The 23,541-nt window shown below is 55.7% G+C and overlaps 1 protein-coding gene and 1 long non-coding RNA gene across 8 annotated transcripts in view; one reads left to right on the top strand and one right to left on the bottom strand.

Moving 5' to 3' along the window:
• The window catches only part of CPXM2 (carboxypeptidase X, M14 family member 2), a 115,987-nt gene that overhangs the window by 67,909 nt on the left and 24,537 nt on the right, over positions 1-23,541 (bottom strand). For 3 of the 7 annotated variants that reach the window (XM_070058297.2, XM_089313863.1, XM_089313864.1), the window contains one exon: positions 8,149-8,288. The exons of the other annotated variants lie outside the window; for them this stretch is intronic. In XM_070058297.2, coding sequence (XP_069914398.1) covers positions 8,149-8,288 — 140 coding nt within the window. The remainder of the gene's footprint in view (positions 1-8,148; positions 8,289-23,541) is intronic. 7 annotated transcript variants of the gene reach the window in all.
• LOC149121898 (uncharacterized) lies at positions 14,634-15,979 on the top strand. Its single transcript, XR_016221479.1, has 3 exons — positions 14,634-14,771; positions 15,301-15,356; positions 15,841-15,979. It is a non-coding gene; the product is annotated as an uncharacterized LOC149121898 (long non-coding RNA).

Here is a 23,541-nt window from a genome sequence, read left to right as displayed (position 1 = left end):
GAGTGAGGCCTTCATAAGTAGGACATAAACCTTAAGACTGACGATGCCAATTGTGTGAACGTTCAAAGCTTTTGCACAGGCAAAGCGACCCTAAGCAAAGCGCTGAGAAAGCGGACAACTGGGGGAAATCTGAGGATCTCCAGGCCCGGAGAACTAACTCTGGACAGACCCAGGTGCTACCGTCTGTTCCCACGGGGGTGTCGGGGTCATGAACAGACTGACGCGTGGGTCCTGGCGCTCTTGGGACTGGACTGCTTACAAAGCAAGGCCACCCTCATGTTCCACCTCTTCCCAGGAGCCACCGTTCTTCCACTTTGGGCCAAGAGTTGAAGCAGAACGAGGCCCTGGCCAGACGCACCTGCCTCCTCTTCGACTCCCCAGCCTCAAGAACAGTGAACCTGAGTGAACCTGTTTCCCACTGCGAGCATTTTGTTATAGCAACAGAAAGCCGACCGAGCCCCAGGCAAGACGTGGGCACCGTGGGGCACTGTGGGGCACCGTGGGGCACCGAGGGGCACTGTGCTCCAAGCTTCACAGCACCTGGCCTCGCTGGCTGAGTCCGCACAGCAGAATCTCCCCAGATTCCCACAAGCAACCGCTGTGGGCTCCAACAAACACCACGAGAGGTGGGAGACGAGCAAAGCCCAGCGCATACACACTGAGCAGGGAAAATTCAAAATCAAAAATGCTCCAGACCCTGCATCTTTGAATGTCAGCGTGACAGCACAGGTGGAGAATCCCACACTTGCCCCGTGGGATGGGTCACAGTCAGACGCAGGTGCACTGGAAACACTGCATGAAATCCCCCGCAGGCTCCTGCAGAAACCTCCATGAGTCACAGTCATGTTTAGACCTGGGTCCATCTCCAGCATGGCTCGGTTTGTTCTCGTAAGTGCAAATCTTCTCCAAAAAATAAACAACCTGGAACTCTTCTGGCCCCAAGCACCTGGGATGTGGGCTCTCCAGCCTGTGAAAGAGCCGCCGATCACTCCCACCCCCCACTCGTGAGCACCACGAGGGGCTGCCCTCGCCCACCCCCACGAGGGGAAGCCAGCATATCTCTTTGCAATCAGAGACGGAAGAGCCCAAGACATCTTCCTCCTCCTGAGGCCAGTTCTCCGTGGGAGCAGTGAGGAGGCTGGCAGCTTCCCCTGCCCGTCCGTCACCACCTGACAGGGCTGCCATCCAAGAACCTGGCAGGCTCAAAGCTTGCCTGGGGCTGAGCTCTGACTTGAGACAGGACTGCTGATCCCAAGAGGTCTAGACTTGCTGTGAGCGGCTTCAGGAAACAACGTGTGGAGAGCAAAGTGATTTTATCTCTTGTCTACAGCAAGCACAGGCACACACCACACTCAAGAACACGAGTGAGTTTCGTCCTCACTCTCCCTCTCTCGCTGGCCCCCTGCTCCCTGCTGGGACTGTCACCACACAGCCAAGTGCTGGGCGCTGTGTGAAACATCAGCCCATCGATTTATCGGATTTTTGCACTTTGAACCAGTTACCATGGCTTTCCCAGAGCGCAGGCCCTAGGAGGGAAAGTCATAAACTCAGAAATATTGTCTATTTTCCGCTACCTCCAGCAGAAACATCCACCAGGGAAAGAGGGGGCGGAAATGCCACTTCGGGAGCCAAGTGGCGATAAAGCTGGTGCGGGGCAAAGCAGCTCCCAGCCAAGAGCTCCCAGCAAGAGGAAGCATTGAAAGCCTGCAGATCTGCAGCAGCCACTCGAGGGACGGAGGACAAAAGCACCAAGGGGGGAAAAGCCTCTAAACTCTGAGAGAACGGAGTGGAGAGCTGGCCCCGCTCCCGTTCCAGGCCTGGCAGACGCTGCCTACGGCTGGAGGCGCCAACGTGGCTGACCACGCGGCGCATGGGGCTGGCCTGGGGCCGGGCTGACCGGGCCACGTCAGGGCTTTCGTGGGTCCTGGACACTGTGCACTTGCGAGCACAGTTGGTTTTCCATGGCTGCTGCAAACTGGCTGATTTAAAACCACTGTATTGCCGGCGCCACGGCTCACTAGGCTAATCCTCCTCCTTGCGGCTCCGGCACACCGGGTTCTAGTCCTGGTCGGGGCTCCTGATTCTGTCCCGGTTGCTCCTCTTCCAAGCTAGCTATCTGCTGTGGCCAGGGAGTGCAGTGGAGGATGGCCCAAGCGCTTGGGCCCTGCACCCCAAGGGAGACCAGGATAAGTACCTGGCTCCCGCCATCGGATCAGCGCGGTGCGCCGGCTGCAGTGCGCCGGCCGCGGCGGCCATTGGAGGGTGAACCAATGGCAAAGGAAGACCTTTGTCTCTGTCTCTCTCTCTCTCAATGTCCACTGTCAAAAAATAAAAAAAAAAAAATAAAACAAAAAATAAAACCACTGTATCGTCCCCAGCTCTGGAGGTCAGAAGGCCTAAAATCAAGGCATCGGCCAGGCTGGGTCCCTCTGACGGCCCCAGAGCAGGATCCATTCCCTGACCTCTTCCGGCTTCCAGAGGTCACCCTGGGTGGCGCTCATGGCCCTTCCTCCAGGTCAGCCACAGCGCAGTCTTCCTCAAGGAGCCATCTGCTTGGTGGCCAACGCCTCTGCCGCCCTCTCCATCCCTTGGGCTGACACCAGGCACACACAGAGCCCCCCCGGGAGGACGGTGCATTGCAAGGCCCAGGTGGCAACCTCCGGTCTTCCACAGCCTTCACTCTGTCCACAAGGGGACCGGGCGTCTTCACAGAGAAGGTGCCGGGAACAGGAGGCTGGTGCTTCCTACCGAGAACAGCTCTGAGCGTTTTCCACATTAGCCACGTTAACAGTCAGAGGTCTCCATACTTACTCATAGGCCCCAGAAACACAAGGGCGAGCCTGACAGCCCTTTGCGAGATGCTGTTTAATTCCAAAACGCCACCCCCGTGAGCTCGAAAATTAACATCAAAGAAGCGGCTCCATGCCCGGCCTTAGACTTGAACTTGGAGACCTCCTCACTGAAACCCTCCTATCGCCTGACACCAGGAAACCACCAGGAACTGGCATAATTCAAAGCGGTTAGGAACTGTCTCTCCCGCCCCTGCAGGTGTCAAGCATTGCTCTGCACCTCTGAGCGGGGAGACAGCGGGACACATTCTGGAAACACACCGCCCTCTCTCGCCGGGGACGGAGAGGCCATGGGGCGCCTGCAGGCCTCCCTCTCTGCCCTGCTCCAGGGGACCCGGGCACCCTCCCGCACTCCTGGCACAGCCCCGTGCCCCTGCCCTTCCCATCTTGGCAACAGGCACAGTGCCAGGGAGGCCGTGGGCGTGGAAGAGGCCAGGATGGGTCCTCAGGGAGCAGAAAGCCAGACCTGGCTGGAATCCTTCCTGCTGTGGAGAAAGACCCTGGGTGAAGGAGGGCGGTGGGCGGTCGCAGTCGGTCCCTGGGCCTGGACCAGCCTCAGCCTCATCTCATCTCCGTTTTCCTTCTGCCGCAGACCCTGCCATCTCTCTAGCTGCCTCCTCAGCCCAGGCCCGCCTGCCCCGGGGGCCCTGCATCAGGTCCTTTGCTGATCTGTGGCTCCGACACCCTTGATTCCTAGGCACCTGCTCCTCCCTGACCTGTGGCCTCTTGCACCCGGATCCCACCGTCACCACCCCTGGAACCGCTTGTGCTGTTCCTCTGTCCTCCATGGCCAGGCCTCCCCCAGGGGCTCCCAAACTGCCCTCTGCAATTCGCACCCACCAGCCCCAGACCCCAGCCCTGCAACCCTCGGCTCCTAACGCAATCCGTGTTTCACAGCACCCCCAGCAGCCTGGTCCCTCGATGCCCTCCAGCCACGACCCCACCTACTCCCCGCTCTCCAGTGGACACACTGCCTGGGTGCTCAATGGGACACCGCGCCCAGCTCCTACCGTCCTGTGCAACTGGACGGAGACCCTCCTGTGCTTTCCATCAACACGGATCTCACGTCCTCTAACTTCCCAAGCCCCAAGCCCACCACACTCTGCTCAGAACCTCCCCTCCCAGACCAAGATCGTGCACCCGGGGGGAGGCTCCAAACCCACCCAGCACCTGCCCACCTGCACCACCACAGGGAGCGGGGGGGCCCTCCACTGGTGTCACCCTGCACCCTCAGCCAGCCCCTCTCCCTGGATCCTCCCCTCCCGGCTCTGAGCAGCACGGAAAAGATGGACCTCATTGTCCTGCCTCCGGGACCTCACCTGCTCCGTTGCTTCCCGGCCAGATGCTCAGAGGAGGAGCCACACTGGGAGACCCCACCCACACTGGGAGACTCCACCCACACTGCGAGACTCCACCCACACTGCGAGACCCCACCCACACTGGGAGACTCCACCCACACTGCGAGACCCCACCCACACTGCGAGACTCCACCCACACTGCGAGACCCCACCCACACTGCGAGACTCCACCCACACAGGGCTTCTGGGTGCTCAGCTGAGTGCCCCACCCTGTCAGTGGGGCACCAGGCCCAGCTGTGGCAGGAGCGCCCCCTCCCCCCCTGCTTAGCCCGACTCCTTTCCCAAGGTCAGCCCACGGTCAGCCTTCACCTGCCGAACCCACCGCTCCAGCTGCCGCCGCACACGCAGGACCAATCTGCAGGGCCTCCAGGAGAGCTGCGCCGTCTCTGACAGCCAGAATACGGACGCCGGCCACTTGACGGCGCCTGTATCTCTGCCAGGCCATCACCTCAAGCACAATAATTAACTTTTCAATCATCACACGGTGGTACTTGTAACGCTCGTATCTAATATACTCTGTCACTAGGGAAATTAAAGATTGGTTTTTACTGGGATGCTAACTTGCCACTAAACTGCAGTGGCGTGAGCGAGGTAACTTATATTGGTGGAAAATATACATGAGTCAATGTTGTAAAAACAATTGTATTTTATTATTTTCAAGTAGTGTGAATTCTCTGAAGAACTGTTAAGCCTGGAATTGTGGATTTAGCATCAACTTGGCTAGGAAACTCTGAGAGGCCAGGGACCCCTTTCCTCCCCACTTCTGAAACATCACTAATGGGGCCAGCACTGTGGCACAGCAGGTTAAAGCTGGGACCTGCAGTGCCGGTAAACCATTTGGCAACAGTTCGAGACCCAGCTGCTCCACTTCCAATCCAGCCCCCTGCTAATGCACCTAAGGAAGCAGCAGAGGGCGGCCCAAGTCCTTGGGGCCCCGCACCCGTGTGGGAGACCTGGAAGAAGCTTCTAGTGCCTGGTTTCCGCCTGGCCCAGCCCTGGCTGTTGTGGCCATTTGGGAAGTAAACCAGCATATGGAAGATTTCTCTTTCTCTCTCTCTGTCTCTCTCTGTGTGTGACTCTGCCTCTCAAATAAGTAAATAAATCTTTAAAAAAAAAATCACTAACAACAGGCAACACTCTCTGAGATTAGGACCCTTTTGCACACCTAACAGGAAAAAGCAAATCCTAATTTTCCACCTCTGCCGCTGCTTGTGTTGAATTCCGCACTGGCTCGTGGCCCTGCAGGATGTGGGAAGCAGTGATTGGCTTTCAGGGGAGTCGGGGGTGGGGGGTAGCTGCCCGGTCCACTTCTGCCCACCCACACTTCCCTGGACTTGTTGTCGGGGGCGGTCCTGTGAGAGGGAGGTGGGGCCGGGCAGGCCACAACCCTCCTACCCCCAGATTTGCACAGAGCAGCCTCACCTGTCCATGTTGTCTCAATGTTTCTAAGAGATACTGTGTCCAAGAGATGGATCTGCAGCTAAAATAAAGCTGACTAGACACACCCAAGGAGGGTAGAGGGGAGGGACCCCCATCTCCTGAGCACTAATTACCACCTGCTTGTGACGTCCAGACTGATGACAGAATCTCAGCCAAGCCCCGCTACACCGTTCTGTGACATGGAACTGTTACTCCATTTTAGGGAACGGAAAACCAAGGTTCAGAGGAGGGAGGCCTCGTCACCTGCAAGAGCCAAGAGCCCTGTCATGACTCCAAAGCCTGTTCTGCTAGCGCCCTTCTCTGACGTCTCCGTGAGCCCCCCCTCCCCCCCATACTCACAGCATACACTGTCACGCGGTCATTAACCCACTACCGTGCAGTGTGTCAATGAGCCACTGCATGATGACACCCACGCAGTGAGGAGCCACTCACAGGGCATCTACTGGATCCCAGGGACACAGCCTCTCGGTCAAGCGGAGACCAAATGTGCGACCCTGCAGGTTGTGCTGGCTGGGAAGTGAGGCGGCAGGGCTGCAGCTGAGAGAAAGGGGGAGTGGCTGTGAGGACGGCACGGCATCCACTTCCGGTCCCGCTGGCTCAGAGTCGGATGCCTCTTGCACCACGCGTGCTCCAGGGGAGGAAGGCGCAGACCCCAGACGCACCCTCGCTGCATTTCCTCCTCGGTCCCGAGTGGAGACAGCAGAGTCCCAGGAGGCGGGGACGACCCTAACACACGACAGTCTTGTCTTTGTCCCTGTTGAGTCATCTGACTTGCAACACGACCAGGCATTAAAGAAACACTCCGACTCTAGAAAGTAATTCCGTTTCTTGCCTCATCGAAGTTCCTGTCCCAGCAAAGCCAAGGACAGACGCTGTTCTGGGGTCCTCGCGTGCCCCAAGCCCTCTTGTGCTTCTTGTCGACGTGGAACGTCCTGCGTCTGCTTTCCTCTGATCTTCTAATCCAATAACAGCCAGACTCCTGATCGCTAATCACCGTGGCCACTCAGGCTAATCCCAGGCACTCAGGCAAAACCCTGCCTTCCCGTGGATCACCCCAGACCAGTCTTTCTTGCCAAGTCTCTCTTTTCCTTGAGCAACTCAACTCCCTCCTGCCAAAATTCTTGCTTCTCAGAACCCAAACAGTGAAAACATTCGTCATGGTAATAAGCGGCTAATTAGAGCAAAATGTATTACACAGAGCAAAAACCGGCATAGACGAACATATACGAAATGGGATACACAAAGTGGCACGAATACATAACCCAGCGTTGCCAAAATGCACAGTTCATCTCAGCTCGGGAAATTCTACTTGCAGTGAGGACAAAACGGATGAAAATGCTTCCTGCAACACAACACGTGGCAGCAGGGAACTGGGACCGGGACGAGGGCCAGCCCTGAGCACCGCTATGAACAACACGACCTGCGCCTTCCAGGAAAAGAGGAACACAACTGGGTATGTAAGATGGGTGCAGTCCGTAACAAGATTCCTCTGTGCATCTACATCTGCTCATTGTCACACAATATATGTAACAGAAAAGTATCATTGCAACCACGGCAGGTGCACAGCTCTGGGCTCCCAGCACCTTCACACCCATCTGCAGCCAACACCACCTTTGTCTCCAGAACGTCCCATCTTCCCAACTGGAACTCTGCCCCCACCACTCTAGCTCCTGACCCCCCTGCCCCAGCCCCTGGCAACCGCCCATCTCCTCCCTGTCTCCAGCACTGACTACTCCAGGTCCTCCTGTATGTGGAATCATGCCCTATGTGTCCCTTTGTCCTTTAGTGTCTGGCTCATTGCACTTGCCACCACGTCCCCAAGGGTCACCCAGGTGTAGACCTCCCCCTGTAGGGAGACTGACCTTCCCCTGTAGGGCTGAAGAACACTCCACTGGACGCACAAACCACGAGCTGGGGCGCCTCAGGGCTGCAGCCCCCTCTCTGGAATGACCATCAGGGACATTCTTGCCACTGACCCTGCCTGGAGCCCAAGCCCAGTTCTGAGACGTGGGCTCTGCCACATCCCCGGGCCTCGGGCTGGGTCAGCCTGCACTTGCCCGGCTTCCCCAGTGGCCCTCCATTTGGGAACCTGCGCAGGCTTCCCAGCCTCTTCCCCACATCCGGGCGTCCACATCTCCACCCCAGGACTGCCCTTGCTGCTTGTCCAGAGTTCCCACCATGGCCCGTGTTCAGGCTGCCAACAACCTGCCATTAATCCAAGACGGCAGCACTGTGGTGCCGCCATCGGCCGGTTCCAGCTAACCTGCCAGGTGGGCCCTGCCCGCTGTTGCTGCCCAGCGGAGGGTGGTGTTGTGAGAGACACACCTCCCCAGCCACACTCGGGTCCACTCTGAGCTCAGCCTCCTCTCCCCATCCCGTTTTCTTCCCTTGACCATCTCCTGCTGAATAGGCACCTGCCTGCAACTCACCTGTGCCCAACCAAACCCTCACACACACACACCAAGTCACGGAGTACGAGAGCTCAGGTCAGGCCCACTTACAGCCAGAGCGAGCTCCTTCCTTGAGTGATGACGCCCGTGAATTTGGTCAGGCGCCGGGCGTCCACCTCCAGCCACTGGTGCAGGTCACTGCGGCCGGCGCACCACGCCCCGTCGTAGAAATCATTCTCATTGATCCCGGCCTGCAGAGGGAGACACGGGTGCTCTTCAGAACCCCTGCAGGGAGCAGCATGCACACAGATCCTTTCTGGAGGGTGCAGAGGCGAGGGGGTGGAGAGGAAATTGAGAAGGGGGAGAGAAAAGGTCATGGTGCCCCGACCACCTCGTTCTGACACACGAAGGGGGCTGCCCTGCAGGCGCAGCTTGGAAACACCCCCTGGGGGTTCTTGCCCAATGTGAGACACAAGCTGTTTAAAAACTTTTATTTATTTGAAAAGCAGAGCGACAGAGAGATAGGGAGAGACAGAGAAAAAGAAAGCTCTTTGATCTGCTGGTTCACTCTCCAAATGGCTGCAAACAGCCAGGCTGAAGCCAAGAACCTGGAACTCCATCCTGTCTCCACGTGGTGCAGGGGCCCAAGCACCTGGGCCATCTTCTGCTGCCTTCCCGGGCCACAGCAGAGAGCTGGATCAGAAGTGGAGAAATCAGCACTCAGGTACAGGATGCTGATGTCTCCCCTTCTCCACCACGTGGGTCCCACGAGAGCTGAAATTTAATGAGTGCCCCTAGATTCATCCCCCTGACCACACACGGCCTCCTGCATCCCCATGCACACTTGCCAGGTGCTGGGGTGCAGAGGTGAATCACTCCCTCCCAGAACCTTACCACCCAGGCAGGAAGGCAGGCATTAAGATGAACCAGAACACAGCGTGGCGCGTGCTCTTTCAGGAATATGGGCTTTCAAGGATGCCACATCTACCTGAGACTGGGGAGACCAGGCCTAGAAGGTTCCAAGGCAAGGGTGATAGGTGAGCTGGGTATTGAAGGGCAAGTTTATCTGGTGAGTATTTGCTAACGTTAAAGTCATCGCCATGACTCTTGCTACCAAAATTCTTTTGACTTGAATTTCCAAGGCAAGTGGGTAAAAATCTGGAGTTTTCCCTCTCTCACCACCACCTGGAGGGCTAATTCCATGACATACAAAAATAAAATACAAAGGCCATTGGCTCCAAGGCAGAACTCGGGTTTCCAAAGCCCTTCTCTGCACCAATCCCATTCTTCCACGGTTATTTCACCAGGATGAGACCAGACAAGAAACGGCCTGAGTGAGAAGAGTAAGAGGCCAGTCCCTCCCCCCAGCTCTGCGCACTGCTCAGCTCACTTTCCGGGGGTTGCCTTTGTTTCCATGGGAAACGGAAGTGTGGAACTGAGAGTCCGGCTGTTGCACGGGAGCAGCCTGGCCGAGGGTTCCATGGGCAGAACTCTGTGGTCACTGCAGGAGCTGGCGCAAGCTTTGTTTGAGGACAAAACGACAGGATGAGGGCGCTGCGAGAAGTTCATGGAAGGCAGAATTCAGATACATTCATTCTGGTGCAAAAAGCACTTGAAATCCGAGCAGCTTTTTCATGATACACATTTTCTGCGGACGATCTGAAGACCCCTCCTGGACCCATTCCCAGTCCTCTCCTGAACAACCCTGAAGGCACTTGGAGGGCGAATGCCTGAAAGCCGGCACAGCCACCTTCTGAAAGTACTGCCGGCTCACATGACGGTGGGGACAAAGCGCTACAGCCAATGTCCCTCAGAGCCCCACCTCTGCACTACCCTGTGCCTGTCACACGGACCTGGAGGCGCTGCACGGCCCGTCTTCCAGACCATCGAAGACAGCCGCAATTGTGTCGTTGGTGCTTCAGGGACGGTGCCTCCCTGTGCAACAGGGCGTCTCAGTCCCCGCCTGGAGGCTGTGATGATGCAATCACTCCTCCTGTCCCCACAGGCAGGTCCCCCCACCCCACCCCCTCAGTGACAAGGGATGTGCAACTCATTAAGAACCGACAATGTCGCGACTCATCTTCTTTCCAGAGCCGCCACGTGCACTTGTTTTTGGTTGAGGATCCTCTTGCCTCGGAATCACCTCCAGAGACTGGTGCGTGGCAGGGCTCCACCCAGGAAGAACAAGGAGCCCCTACCGTGGCCACATGAACAAGATCTACCAGTGGAAAACGTGCAGCCCGTCGTCCCCGGGCTCAGGAAGGGCCAGCGGCTGCGGGGCATCGTGCAGTCAGCCGCCCCAGTGTGCGGGTGAGGGCTGCACTCTGAGCTCTCAGGGCCCCCGGAGCGTCCCAGGCTGCATGGCCCCCAGGCAATCTGCCCAAATGTGCCGTGCCTCGGTTTTCCCATCTGTCAAAGCGGGGGTGATAGTCATTTCTCCCCGAGTGCTGACTGCGCTGGAACACAGCTGCTGTGGGCTCCAGCACTGAGGGCTTCATAGATGCACCTCATCAGGACGCTTGAAACAAATAACAATGGCAACATCCGCAGACACAGGTGCCGGGTGAGTGGTTCCAGGTTTTACAGAACTCTGGGGGCTGTGACAGTATTCTAGTTAGTCGGGGTCACCTCTCCTACAACTCCAAGTATCTCGAGCAGAGTCACAAAGGAGACCCATCGTCACCTGACGCTCCCGACACGCGTCCCAGCCGCCCTACCCGAGCAATGTCGGGACTCGCTTGGGGTTGCCCCACTAGGGGAGGGCGTGCTGCTGGCTTCCAGCAGGGAGAGGCCAGGGATGCTGCTAAACAGCTCACGATGCACAGGAGACCCCACCCCTGAGAACTGCCTGACCCCGATGTCAGCAGAGCCACGGCTGAGAATCCCCGGTCCACAGCTAGAGCCGCCGCCCGCCGAGATGCGGACTCGCGGGAGCTGCAGGGAGCCAGCCTCACGCTACCCTCCTAAGCCGCCGGTCAGGATGTGGAACACAATTTAAGCTTCCTGCTTCACAAGACTGGACATTGTGTCTCTGCTGCCAATCTCGGCTCTCTGGGCGCACCAGACAGTCAATTAAGTGCAGGAAAGTGTCAGGGCAGTGGCAAGCCCTTCCCAAGATGAGTCACCAGGAAGTGACAGCCACCTCAGCAGGAGCAAGGGGGAGCCCACAGACACACGCTGGGGAGGACCAGAGGGAGGGAGGGACCGCCCCAGAGATGTCACCAAGTTACCGGCCCTGCAGTCAGCGACATGGAGACGGGGCCTCTGAGAAACCAAGTATCCTGCATCCCCTTCTGCCAAATACAGTAGGGGATACTTAACAAATGTTGATGAGATTTCAATTAAAGTTATTGAAATAAAAGATCCGACTCCATAAAGGGTAAACTGGACTTGAAATTGTCACTAACACGGAATGACTCTTTCCAAGACGGCAGCAAATACACGGAGAATTAATAGAACTTTTTCAAGCCAGTTACATTACATGCATCATTTCTTTACCTTAAGGAAATAAAAATACCAGCGAACCTACCAGACTCGATTTTGCATGAGATAAATGTGGAAATTATTAGTCCATAACGAAGTGAAATCCTGGTACTATTTGTTTAATCAAATGGGATTTTTCTGTTTCAAGATGCTGGAGTAAATGTGCAAGCTTTTCTGTGTTCTTGTCTCAAAGAGTTACATAAACAAACAAAAAGCAAGAGACGAGAAACACAGCCTTGGTCTCTGATAAAACTCGGAGCCGTTTATAATCCCTAAATAACAACAGATGGAGGCTGGAATGAGATGGAGGAGCCCTGGGTGACTCAGCAGGAGCAGGAAGTTCAAGGCTCCAACGACAGAGGCGGAAGCCACGCAGTCCCTGAGCAAAGCCCAGAGCCTGGACTCCAGGTGTCCTGGAGCGGGGACCGAGACACGGGGCTGCTCCAAATCCGTACAAGACGACAACCGGGTCCCCACAGCCCACCCTCGCGTCACAGAGGACCTGGCACTTTTCTCTAAAGGAAAGGCACCCACAGCTGCTCTGGATCTGGGACAGGGAGTGGGGGAGGTGTGCAGTGACAGCAACCACAGGGAAGTGACCACCTAGCCGCCCTCCCCTGCCCAGCCAGAGAACAAGGTAGCCAAGCTTATAACAAGAAAAGAAATGCAAATAAAACAGAGAACAGGGGGCCAGCGCTGTGGCTCACTTGGTTGATCCTCCACCTGCGGCGCCAGCACCCCGGGTTCTAGTCCCGGCTGCTCCTCTTCCAGTCCAGCTCTCTGCTGTGGCCCGGGAAGGCAGTGGAGGATGGCCCGAGTGCTTGGGCCCTGCACCCCATGGGAGACCAGGAGGAAGCACCTGGCTCCTGGCTTTGGATTGGCACAGCGCGTCGGCTGTAGCGGCCATTTGGGGAGTGAACCAATGGAAGGAAGACCTTTTTTTTTTTAAACATCACGTGAAGTAAATTTTTTTTTATTTGACAGATAGAATTAGACAGTGAAAGAGACAGAAAGGTCTTCAGCCAGAGCTGTGCCGATCCGAAGCCAGGAGCCAGGTGCTTCTCCTGGTCTCCCATGGGGTGCAGGGCCCAAGCACCTGGGCCATCCTCCACTGCACTCCCAGGCCACAGCAGAGAGCTGGACTGGGAGAGGGGCAACCGGGACTAGAACCCGGCGCCCATATGGGATGCCGGCGCCGCAGGCAGAGGATCAACCAAGTGAGCCACAGCACCGGCCCCAGGGAGACCTTTCTGTCTGTCTCTCTCTCACTGTCTATAACTCTACCTGTCAAATAAATTTTTAAAAAAGATAACAGAATACAACTTAAAAAAAAAAAAACTTTAATTAACACCCTAGAAGGAAGAGTGTGCCTGCGGGAAACAAGAGCAGGATACACTAAAAAGGGAAAAGACACTGGACAAGCACGAGCTCCTGGGGATTAAGAATGCAAAAGCTGAACTTTTAAGAAAGTCAACCGAAAGGCTAGAGAGATCAAGTTCAAGAAATCTCACCAAAAGAAACAGGACACAAAAATATACAATAGGAGAAAAACAGGAAAATCAGAGAAAAACCCAGAAGAAGTAGGGGGAAAACCAGCAAATAGAAGCTATAAGATTATTTTCTAGACCTGAAAGGATTAAATCTCCAAAACATCAAGAATCTAGGACAGGGGCCAGCGCTGTGGTGCAGCGGGTTACAGCCCCAATCTGCAGCACTGGCATCCTGTATGGCCGCCAGTTCAAATCCCAGCTGCTCCACTTCCAATTCAGCTCCCTGGTAATGTGCCTGGGAAGGCAGCAGAGGATGGCTCAAGCGCTCGGGCCCCTGTACCCATGTGGAAGACCTGGATGAAGCTCCTGGTGCCTGACTTCAGATCAGCCCAGCTCTGGCTGTTGGGGCCATTTGGGGAGTGAACCAGCGCTTGGACTACTGAGTCTGCGTGGAAGACCCAGAAGAAGCTCCTGGCTTCAGACTGGCCCAGCTCTGGCTGTTGCGCCCATTTGGGGAGTGCATCAGCAGTTGGAAGACCTCTCTCTCTCTCTGCAACTCTGCCTCTCAAATAAATAAAGAAAATCTTTTTTCTTTTTTTTTTTTTTTTTGACAGGCAGAGTGGACAGTGAGAGAGAGAGACAAAGAGAAAGGTCTTCCTTTTGCCGTTAGTTCACCCTCCTATGGCCGCCGTGGCCGGCAGGATGCAGCCGGCGCACCGCGCTGATCCGATGGCAGGAGCCAGGTGCTTCTCCTGGTCTCCAATGGGGTGCAGGGCCCAAGCACTTGGGCCATCCTCCACTGCACTCCCTGGCCACAGCAGAGAGCTGGCCTGGAAGAGGGGCAACCGGGACAGAATCCGGCGCCCCGACCAGGACTAGACCCCGGGATGCCGGCGCCGCTAGGTGGAGGATTAGCCTAGTGAGCCACGGCGCCGGCCATAAAGAAAATCTTAAAAAAAAAAAAAAAAAAAAAAGATCCAGACCTGCTGCACGGAGTGGCCAGGAGATGTTTCTAAAAATCTAAGTAATTCTAGGAAAACAGAAAGCTGTCAGGAAATGATAGAAAATTAACATTTTTGGCTCTAAATTATATTTCTTGGCTCAGGACATATTTACACAGTCATAATAATAAAAACCTTGAATATAGATGTACCCAAATACTGAGGAACTTTTTTTAGAAGTAGTAGAGGCATCAAGGAGGGACAAACATAAGCTGAGAATCCTCATCTTCTGTAACAAGAGTTCCCAAAACAGGAGAATGCGTAATCAGTACAGGTCGCTACGTGCGTATTCTTTAGAGACAAGGACTGAAAGTGTGGGGAGCAGGGCCTGTCTCCCGCAACATGGCAAAATAAGTACTGAGACTACCGAGACTAGACTAGACCACTGAGACTATTAAGACTAACTCTATGCATCTGATCTCCCATCATATGGCGCTGAGAGAGAGTAAGCAAATCTTACACAGCTGCTTGGTTAATTAGCTGATTCCTGACCCAACCCCTTAAAAGGGGGAGAGAGACAACATGCGCGGCCGCGCCCCCCTGAGAGAGTCGGTCTGAGAGCTCGCTGGTGCCGCTCCTCCGTGGAGGCGGGGGAACGGCAGCAAACCCGGGAAGGACCGGGGAAAGAGAACAGCGTCCCGTCCGGTGTCGTTCCTCCGCGAGTGGGGGAGCGACAGAAAGTCCCACAGAAACAATGGAAAGCGCTTAGCATAGTTGCTCCATCCACAGTGCGCGCCAGCAGGCACGGGTGGAGCGGAAGGTAGGATGGATTCCCAGACCCACGCTTTCTGTTGTCATCCTTTTGCTATTTTGGTTTCTGTAACAACTGGCTTCAAACAAGTTAGAATAAATTTTAGTTTTAAAAAGCAAAGGGGTTCCGGCGCATGGGACAGTGGTGTAAGCCTCTGTCTGCAGGGCCAGCAACCCACGTGTGTGCCAGTTCAAGTTCTGGCTGCTCTAATTCTGATCCGGCTCCCTACCAACGTCCTGGGAAAGCAGCAGAGGCTGGCCCAAGCCCTTGGGCCCCTGAACCCATCTGCGAGGCCTGGAAGAAGCTCCGGGCTCCTGGCTTTGGCCTGGCACAGCCCCAGCTTGTGGCCATCTGGGAAGTGAACCAGCAGACGGAAGATCTGGCTCTCTGTCTCTCCTTGTCTCTCAAACTCTGCCTTTCAAATGAATAAATAAATCTTTTTTTAAAAAAAGTAAAGAAATAAAAAGCAATGGGAAGGCGATGCACAGATATGGAGGTGACTGGCATAAACCTGGCGTTTTTTTCTTTTGCTTTCCAGGTGTCTACAGAATACCTACTACGTGCCAGGCATTGTGGAAAGCACTGGAGCCTACGGTAGGAACAGAACACAGTGCATCTCAGCATGACAGTGCTGTAGCAGTCCCGACCCGCACCGCGCATAGTTCACGTTCTTGCACTGCCACTACGCAGAAACAGCTGGAGCAAATTAAAAAGTCATAGCCGAGGGACTGTGACTAGTTAGTGATTCTACAATGATTGACTTAAGCTGCCACTCTGCAGACACAGCCCGGGGCCGTTTAGACAGAGGCAGAATAAAGCCATAGTTATTTTAAAATAGTTTTGAGGGGAAAAAAAGGAAAAGTCTTAGAGACAATGGCTCAAACTTTATGGGTTACCTTTGTGAGGGTGACGAGTGTTACCCAAAACTGTTAAATGTGACACCCAATGAATATAGTTAGGTAACGAATCTGCCATAAAATGGCTATAATAAGAGTTGATTTGGGGACTGCAGTGCCCCATGTGGGTACATCTCATGTGGGCGCCAGTTCAAAACCCGGCTGCTCCACTTCCTATCCAGCTCTCTGCTATGCCCTGGGAAAGCAGTAGAAGATGGCCCCAGTCCTTGGGCCCCTGCATCCGTATGGGAAGCTCAGAGGAAGCTCCTGGCTCCTGGCTTCGGATCGGCGCAGCTCCGGCCATTCTGGCCATCTGGGGAGTGAACCAGCGGATAGAAGACCTCTCTCTGCCGCTCCGTCTCTCTCTGTGTAACTCTGATTTTCAAATAAATAAATAAATCTTTTTTTAATAAAAGAGAGTTTTGTGACTGTATATCTTAAATGGCATACTTAATTCTGTATTTTGTTAGAAAGTCCCTATCAAATCCTAGTATGTGTTGTGATGACATCATTTGATAAGCCTGGGGTTCGCGCATAAAAATGCCCAGATGCAAAGCAGTGATCCTGATGCCAGTGACAGAGCACCTGTCCCTCTGCCAGCCCCAATCAAGTCAGTTACAAGGAAACACTCGTTGTTTTAAAGCCATTTTAAAACCGTAACCAATCTGTTCATTATTTCCTTGCATCAGCCACAGGCTAAATATTTAGAGTTTGAAGCTGGAAATATTTAAAAGTAAAGTCAAGTCTATGCACTGATCCATAAGCCACAGCTTGTCTTAAGAGGAAAGATACACATGATTTAAAAGCAAATGGGGGCTGGCGCCGCGGCTCACTAGGCTAATCCTCCGCCTAGCGGCGCTGGCACACCGGGTTCTAGTCCCGGTCGGGCGCCGGATTCTGTCCCGGTTGCCCCTCTTCCAGGCCAGCTCTCTGCTGTGGCCAGGGAGTACAGTGGAGGATGGCCCAAGTGCTTGGGCCCTGCACCCCATGGGAGACCAGGATAAGTACCTGGCTCCTGCCATCAGATCAGCGCGGTACGCCAGCCACAGCGGCCATTGGAGGGTGAACCAACGGCAAAAGGAAGACCTTTCTCTCTGTCTCTCTCTCACTGTCCACTCTGCCTGTCAAGAAGAAAGAAAGGAAGAAAGAAAGAAAGAAAGAAAGAAAGAAAGAAGGAAGGAAGGAAGGAAGGAAGGAAGGAAGGAAGGAAGGAAGGAAGGAAGGAAGGAAGGAAGGAAGGAAGGAAGGAAGGAAGGAAGGAAGAAATGGGAGCGCTTTCCAAGCAGCATCCTAGTTCTGTTCGGCCGAGAGCTGGGACGCTCGCCCAGCACAGCGCTCATCCACTGAGAACACGTGATTCTCAAAGGCAGCCATCGCTGTCTCACAGGCCAGCGGTCCACACGAGCGTGGGGGTGTGCTCCCACACCCCGGCAAGGCAGCACGGCACGGAGCAGCCTTGGGCGCTCCACACAAAGTTCAAGTGCTAGCTTTGCCGCTCATTGTCTGCACGCCTGTGGTTAGCTCAGCGGCCTGTGAAACAGAGACGGAAGCTGACTGCGAGGTGGGACAGGCAGACACTCACGGCAGCCACCACAGAGCATGCGGTGGGTGCCCGGTACGGAGCTCACACTCAGCAAACGGCAGCCACGGGGGGCACAAGCAGACTCACGTTGTCTGAGGGACGCACCTGCTGTGCTCTGTGACTGAATTAATGTGATGCCCCAATCTGCTAACTGGTGAGCTCGGTCCACGCAGCCCTGGACAGATGTGCTCTGAGTCAGTCATCAGCTGTTCTCAGAGAGTCTATTTTCACTGCTTCTTCTTTGCTTTCTTTAACTCTTGACCTGTTTAAGGAAATGTTTCCTCTGAACATTTTAAAGGACTGTATCTTTGTCCTGATGGTTGATTTTGTAACTGTATCTTTTTATGTAACATACTTCATTCTATATTTTAGGAAGTACCTATTTTTTTTGACAGGTAGAGTTATAGACAGTGAGAGAGAGAGACAGAGAGAAAGGTCTTCCTTCCATTGGATCACCCCCTAAGTGGCCGCTACGGCCGGTGCGCTGTGCCAATCCGAAGCCAGGAGCCAGGTGCTTCCTCCTGGTCTCCCATGTGTGTGCAGGGCCCAAGGACTTGGGCCATCCTCCACTGCACTCCTGGGCCACAGCAGAGAGCTGGACTGGAAAAGGAGCAACCGGGACAGAATCTGGCACCCCAACCGGGACTAGACCCCGGGGTGCCAGCGCCGCAGGTGGAGGATTAGCCAAGTGAGCCGCAGCGCCGGATAGGAAGTACCTATTAAATGCCGACTATGTACAGTGATATCATTATTTCTCTCCTTCACCATCTAATTTCAGTTATCTCATTATTCTTAGTGTTCACTTCCAAAACCCTAAACCAGGGGCCGGCGCTGTGGCGCAGCAGGTTAATGCCCTGGCCTGAAGCGCCGGCATCCCATATGGGTACCAGTTCTAGTCCTGGCTGCTCCACTTCCAATCCAGCTCTCTGCTATGGCCTGGGAAAGCAGTACAAGATGGCCCAACTACTTGGGCCCCTGTACCCGTGTGGGAGACCCAGGAGAAGTTCCTGGCTTCAGATTAGCCCAGCTCCAGCCGCTGAGGCCATTTGGAGAGTGAACCAGTAGAAAGAAGACCTTTCTCTCTGCCTCTCCCTCTCTGTCTGTAACTCTACCTCTCAAATAAATAAAATGTTTTTTTAAAAAAAGTTCATGAGGCACCACATGTTTTCTAATGCTTGATATACTGCCTTTTTAAAAACAAATTATTTATTTGAAAGACAGAGTTACAGAGAGAGAAGGTGAGACAGAGATCTTTCATCTACTAGTTCACTCCCCAAATGGCTGCAATGGCTAAGGCTGGGCCAAGCCAAAGCCAGGAGCTTCTTCCAGGTTTCCCAAGTGGGTGCAGGGGCCCAAGCACTTGGGCCATCCTCCGCTGTTTTCCCAGGTACATTAGCAGGGAGCTGGATTGGAAGCGGAGCAGCCAGGACACAAACCAGCGCCTACATGGGCGGCTTAACCCACAGCAACACAGTGCCAGCCCAATACTGCCTTTTTAAAGAAACCATTCTGGGGACTGGCTCTGTGGCGTAATGGGTAAAGCCACCACCTACAATGCTGGCATCCGATACAGGTGCTGGTTTGAGTCCTGGCTGCTCTGCCTGTGATCCATCTCCTTGCTAATGGCCTGGGGAAAGCAGCAGAAAATAGCTCACGTGTCTGGGCTCCTGTCACCCAAGTGGGAGACCTGGATGAAGCTCCTGGCCTCTGGCCTTGGCCTGGCCCAGTGCTGACCACTGTGGCCATCTGGGGAGTAAACCAGCGGATTGGAGACTGCTCTGTCTCTCCCTCTCTCTCTGCAACTCTTTCAAAATAAATAAATATCTTTGTAAAAAGTCATTCTGACAGCTGCATGTCCTGTCTCGCTGTGGGTTTAATCTGCACATACTTGACCAAGGATGCAGAGCGCCGATTCCTAACATCCATCGGCCGTGACATCCTCCCAGCACCACAGCATCCCTCCAGCCGCACCTCTCAGCACCACACGGCCTTTGCTCACATCGTTCCCCTCCACCTGGAATTCTCTTCCCTGCCTTCGCCAACCCTTTGTCTGAGAAACTCTTAGCTTGTGCTCCTGCTTCAGCTCCTAGCCCAGGGCCCCCCGCCAGGAGAGTCTGCCAAGCTCCAGGGTACGGCAGGTGCAGGGAGCAGACAGAGCTATGGCGTTGATTTGTGGTCCCCAAAAGATGTTCAAGTCCCAACCCCTGGAGCCTCAGGACGTGACCCTGTTAGAAACAGGGCTGCTTCCAAGGTAGTTAGCTCAGACGAGGACAGAGGGGATCCAGTGGGTGCTTAATCTGGTACGACAGAGGGAAGGTGGCGCGGAGGCTGAGGGCAGAAGCCAGGCGACGGGGAGGCCGGGGCGAGAGTGATGCATCCGCAAGCCCTGGAGCCCCAGCGAACACCCCGGGGCCACCGGAAGCTGGGAGGGGCGAGAGGACCCCTCCCCTGGGGTGCTTTTCTGAGTCCCCAGGAAAACTCAGGCACGAGGTCCTCCCTGGTGAAGTGTGGTGCCCTGGTCAGCCCTGGCACTCACCACGAGACCGCGAGACACCTCCGCTCCCTGCTGCGTGACCACGTTCCTGTGGCTGCGGGTCGAACAGGCGCCGCAGCCCACCCTCTCCGCCTCCCTCTTGACCTCCTCCCCCTCACCCACCCGGCCTCGTCAGGAGGTCCTACTTTCAAAACACCCCAAATCCAGTCCTCCCTCACCAACTGCATCCCCCGGCCTCGGCCTGAGCCAGCGCCATCCCGAGAGGCCTCCCTGCTCTGAGCTGCTCCCTGAAGTGGACGGAGCAAGCCGGCTGATGCTGCTCACGTCGACGTCAGAGCAAGTCCTCCCTGTGCTCAGAGACTCCCCGCAGCTCCCCTGACACACGGGAGAAAGCCGGGGTCCTCCCATGGCCGCCAGGCCTCCTGGGACCCCAGCGCCTGGCTCTCCCTCTCCCTGGGGGGTGCTCACTCGGCTGCTCCCAAACAAGGCCGAGCCCGCTGCCAGTCCACTGCTCCGAGCCCCTTCTCCCCCAGCACCTGGCACCCTGCAGCGCCCCACATTCCCTGCCCCGATTCAGACGGGGAGGACTTGTCTGGGTCACCAAGGCAGGTCAAGCACCCAGACCAGGGCCCAGCACCTACCAGGTCCCCAAAGAGGATGTGCTAAATGACCAGGGATGAGTCCCGTGTGCTCAGCATGGCTTCCCCAGGCCCTACGACAGTGCCTGGCACCTACGGTGTTCCCAGGCCTGCGGGGTTTTCCTAAAGAAATTAACACATAAAAGAACACGCTCTGTCTCCTTCCTCCCGTCCTCGGCTCCGTCTCCCTCCTCCCGTCCTCGGCTCCGTCTCCCTCTCTTCCTTCTGCTCCCCGCCCTGGATTGCTCTGCTTGCACACTGTCAGTCGTGCCCTTGAAGCCCCGACACACAACGACCTTGGCACCTGAGTCCAATGTGCATGTGCAGAGACAGCCAGCTTGCCTGTGAGGGCGAGGTCACCCAGAGGGGCCCCTCCACCTCCACATACACCAGGAGGCTCCGTTCCAGAGGGCACAGGCAGTTAGGACAGCTGAGAGACACCCCCGCTCCATGCCAGGGGCCACCGACCACCATCATACTTCTTAGGCTCCTCCAGGACATGGGCCAGGGAGGTCCTCAGGGCAGCCCAAGCCTGGGAGATAAGTCAGGGAGATAAGGCCCAGGAGGGGGCAGAGGAAGCCAGGAGCAGGTGAGCAGGTGCAGCTGCCTCGTGGGCAGGAGAAATGGCAGACATGGAGCGCACCTGCAGCCGGGAACCGGGCCAGGGCACGCAGCCTCGGCCTGCCTTCAGTGTCCTGATCTCTCCACAGGGCTATTCCTGAGTGTGTTCCAGATCAACTGAAATACGGAAGCCACAGAGCACGTGGGACAGGCTCCCCCCTGGCCCCGCTGATCCTGGGCGACTCAGGAATCCGGGCTCCACGGCCAGGCGCCCTCGGGTTGCCGTGCCCCTCCCCCTCGCTGACACCTCGCTTTGGTTGCGTGTTCCTCTGACTGTTCCCGCGTTTATGACGCGAGTGTCCTGAGCAAGAACAGCACGTCATCATCGTTACGGTAACGACACGCTGCGTTTTCCAAGAGAGTCGTAATTTAAAGTATTTGGTTCTGCTAGACCCATTAAAAAATTCCAAATAGCCCGGATTCCAGTGCCCTGGCATCCAAACACTGCCTCGCAGACTGCAGCTCGAGGCCAGAGGCAGAGCGCAAATCCCTCTATCGGAACAGGCACCGCGTTCCTGGCTTTGGGAGCGGTCCGCAGCCTGATCGCGATTTCCTCCGCAGCACTTGGCACGTGGGCAGTGTCCTGGAAGGACTGGTGGAGTCCCAGCAAGGTTCACGCAGGCCAGAGACAGACTGGAAGCCGGGCACCCAGAGAGCGGGGAAGAAACAGACGGGCGGGAGGGCCAGGGCCCAGGTGCAGGGCCTGGCCACAGGCATGCATGGGACACACGTGGCGAAGCCTCAGAAGGGGCTGCCCGGGTGCCCCAGATGCTTCCTGGTGGGGGAGGCGTGGCCTCGGCTTGTGGGCGGTGGTGGGCAGTGGGTGTCCCGGGGTCACCAGTGCAGGGAGACCAGCCCGTGGGGTGTGCCCAGGGACGCAAGCTGTGCCTCCAGGGCAAAGTTCAGTGGCTTCACTGTTCCACACCCAAGCTCCCCCTGACATGCAAGAGAGAGAGGAAGTCACAGGCAGTGCCTGGCCTACACCTCGCTTCGGGCAAAAGGGGGATCCCATTGAAGGAGCCAACCAGGTCCCACAGATCAGCACCCAGCGCCGCTCCTTGGACCTCCTTGACAGGAACGACTGAAAAAAAGGAGAGAGGCTCACTGCGGCCGTGCTGGGGAAGCGCCCGGACAGGTGCTGTTACGATCCCCGGGCATTGCCCGACGCAAGACGTGCGTTGCTAAAGGCCAAACCCGGAGCCATTCCCGACACACCTGAGACAAGCCAGGGACCCAAAGTCAAGCCCCGTGACTGGGCCGTTGCACAGACACAGAGCGTGTGACAGAGCCCTGCCCTTTTTCTGGTGGCCTCAAAACATCAGCTCCTTCTCTAAGCTCTGACCCGAGTGCCAACGTGCTTACATTCTTTTAAAAAAATATTTATTAATTAATTAATTTATTTGAAAGTCAGAGTTACACAGAGAGAGGAGAGGCAGAGAGAGAGAGAGAGAGAGGTCTTCCATCCTCTGGTTCACTCCCCAATTGGCCGCAATGGCTGGAGCTGCACCAATCTGAAGCCAGGAGCCAGGAGCTTCCTCCGGGTCTCCCACATGGGTACAGGGGCCCAAAGACTTGAGTCATCTTCTACTGCCCTCCCAGGCCATAGCAGAGAGCTGGATCAGAAGTGGAGCAGCTGGGTCTTGAACCAGCACCCATAAGGGGTTCTGGCGCTTCAGGCCAGGGCGTTAACCCACTGTGCCACAGCATCGGCCCCCTTTCTTACCTTCTTGATCACAGACAGGAGTCCGGGTGATACCCTGAGTCTCAGCCACATGCTGTGGGCATTTCATTTCTTCTGCCCAGATGGTGGGCCCTTCCTTATCATAGCTTTATTTATTTAAGTTTTCATTGATTTGAGAGACAGAACGAGAGAGTAAGAGACAGAGAGACAGAGCACTCGGTCTGCTGGTTCACTCCCCAAATGCCCACACAGCAAAGGCTGGGCCAGGCAGAATCCAGAAGCCAGGAATTCAACCTAGGTCTTCCATGTGGGGGGCAGGGACCCGACCACTTCTTGAGCCGTCACCCTTGCTTCCCAGGGTGTGCGTTAGCAGGATACTAAAATCGGAATGGAGCTGGAACGTGAACCCAAGCACTCCAGCATGGGATGCAGACTTCCCGAATGGTGTCTTAACTGCTAGCCAAGCACCCACCCCTACCATAACTTCCAAGCCTCAAAATAAAGCTGAACCCCCTCTCTGAAATGGCAAGTGCTGCTATGACCTGCCACAGGCGTTCCAGCTAAGGCAACGTCAGCATTGTGACAGCAGGGACAGGTCCCTGAGGCAAGAGCGCCATCCCTGAACCTCCCTCCCCTCTCGGGGCCCTCGGGGTGGTGTCAGATGGCCCACCTGGGCACAGGTTACCCCCTGAGACTAACCACAGGCAGAGGACCCGAGTTTGAGTCTAGTGGCCACAGCCAACACGTTCTCTCTGAGACTCACAACACTAACTTCCAGCCTGTCTGCCCCTGTCTCAGAGCTGGAGGGACCAGAGTGAGGGTAGAAGGACTCCAGGCACACGGAAGGAGGATCGCAGGTGAGAGACC

This window comes from Oryctolagus cuniculus, chromosome 15 (assembly GCF_051225735.1).
Source record: "Oryctolagus cuniculus isolate XC-2025 breed Fujian yellow rabbit chromosome 15, ASM5122573v1, whole genome shotgun sequence".
NCBI lineage: Eukaryota > Metazoa > Chordata > Mammalia > Lagomorpha > Leporidae > Oryctolagus > Oryctolagus cuniculus.
This window is presented reverse-complemented; position numbering and strand designations above follow the sequence as displayed.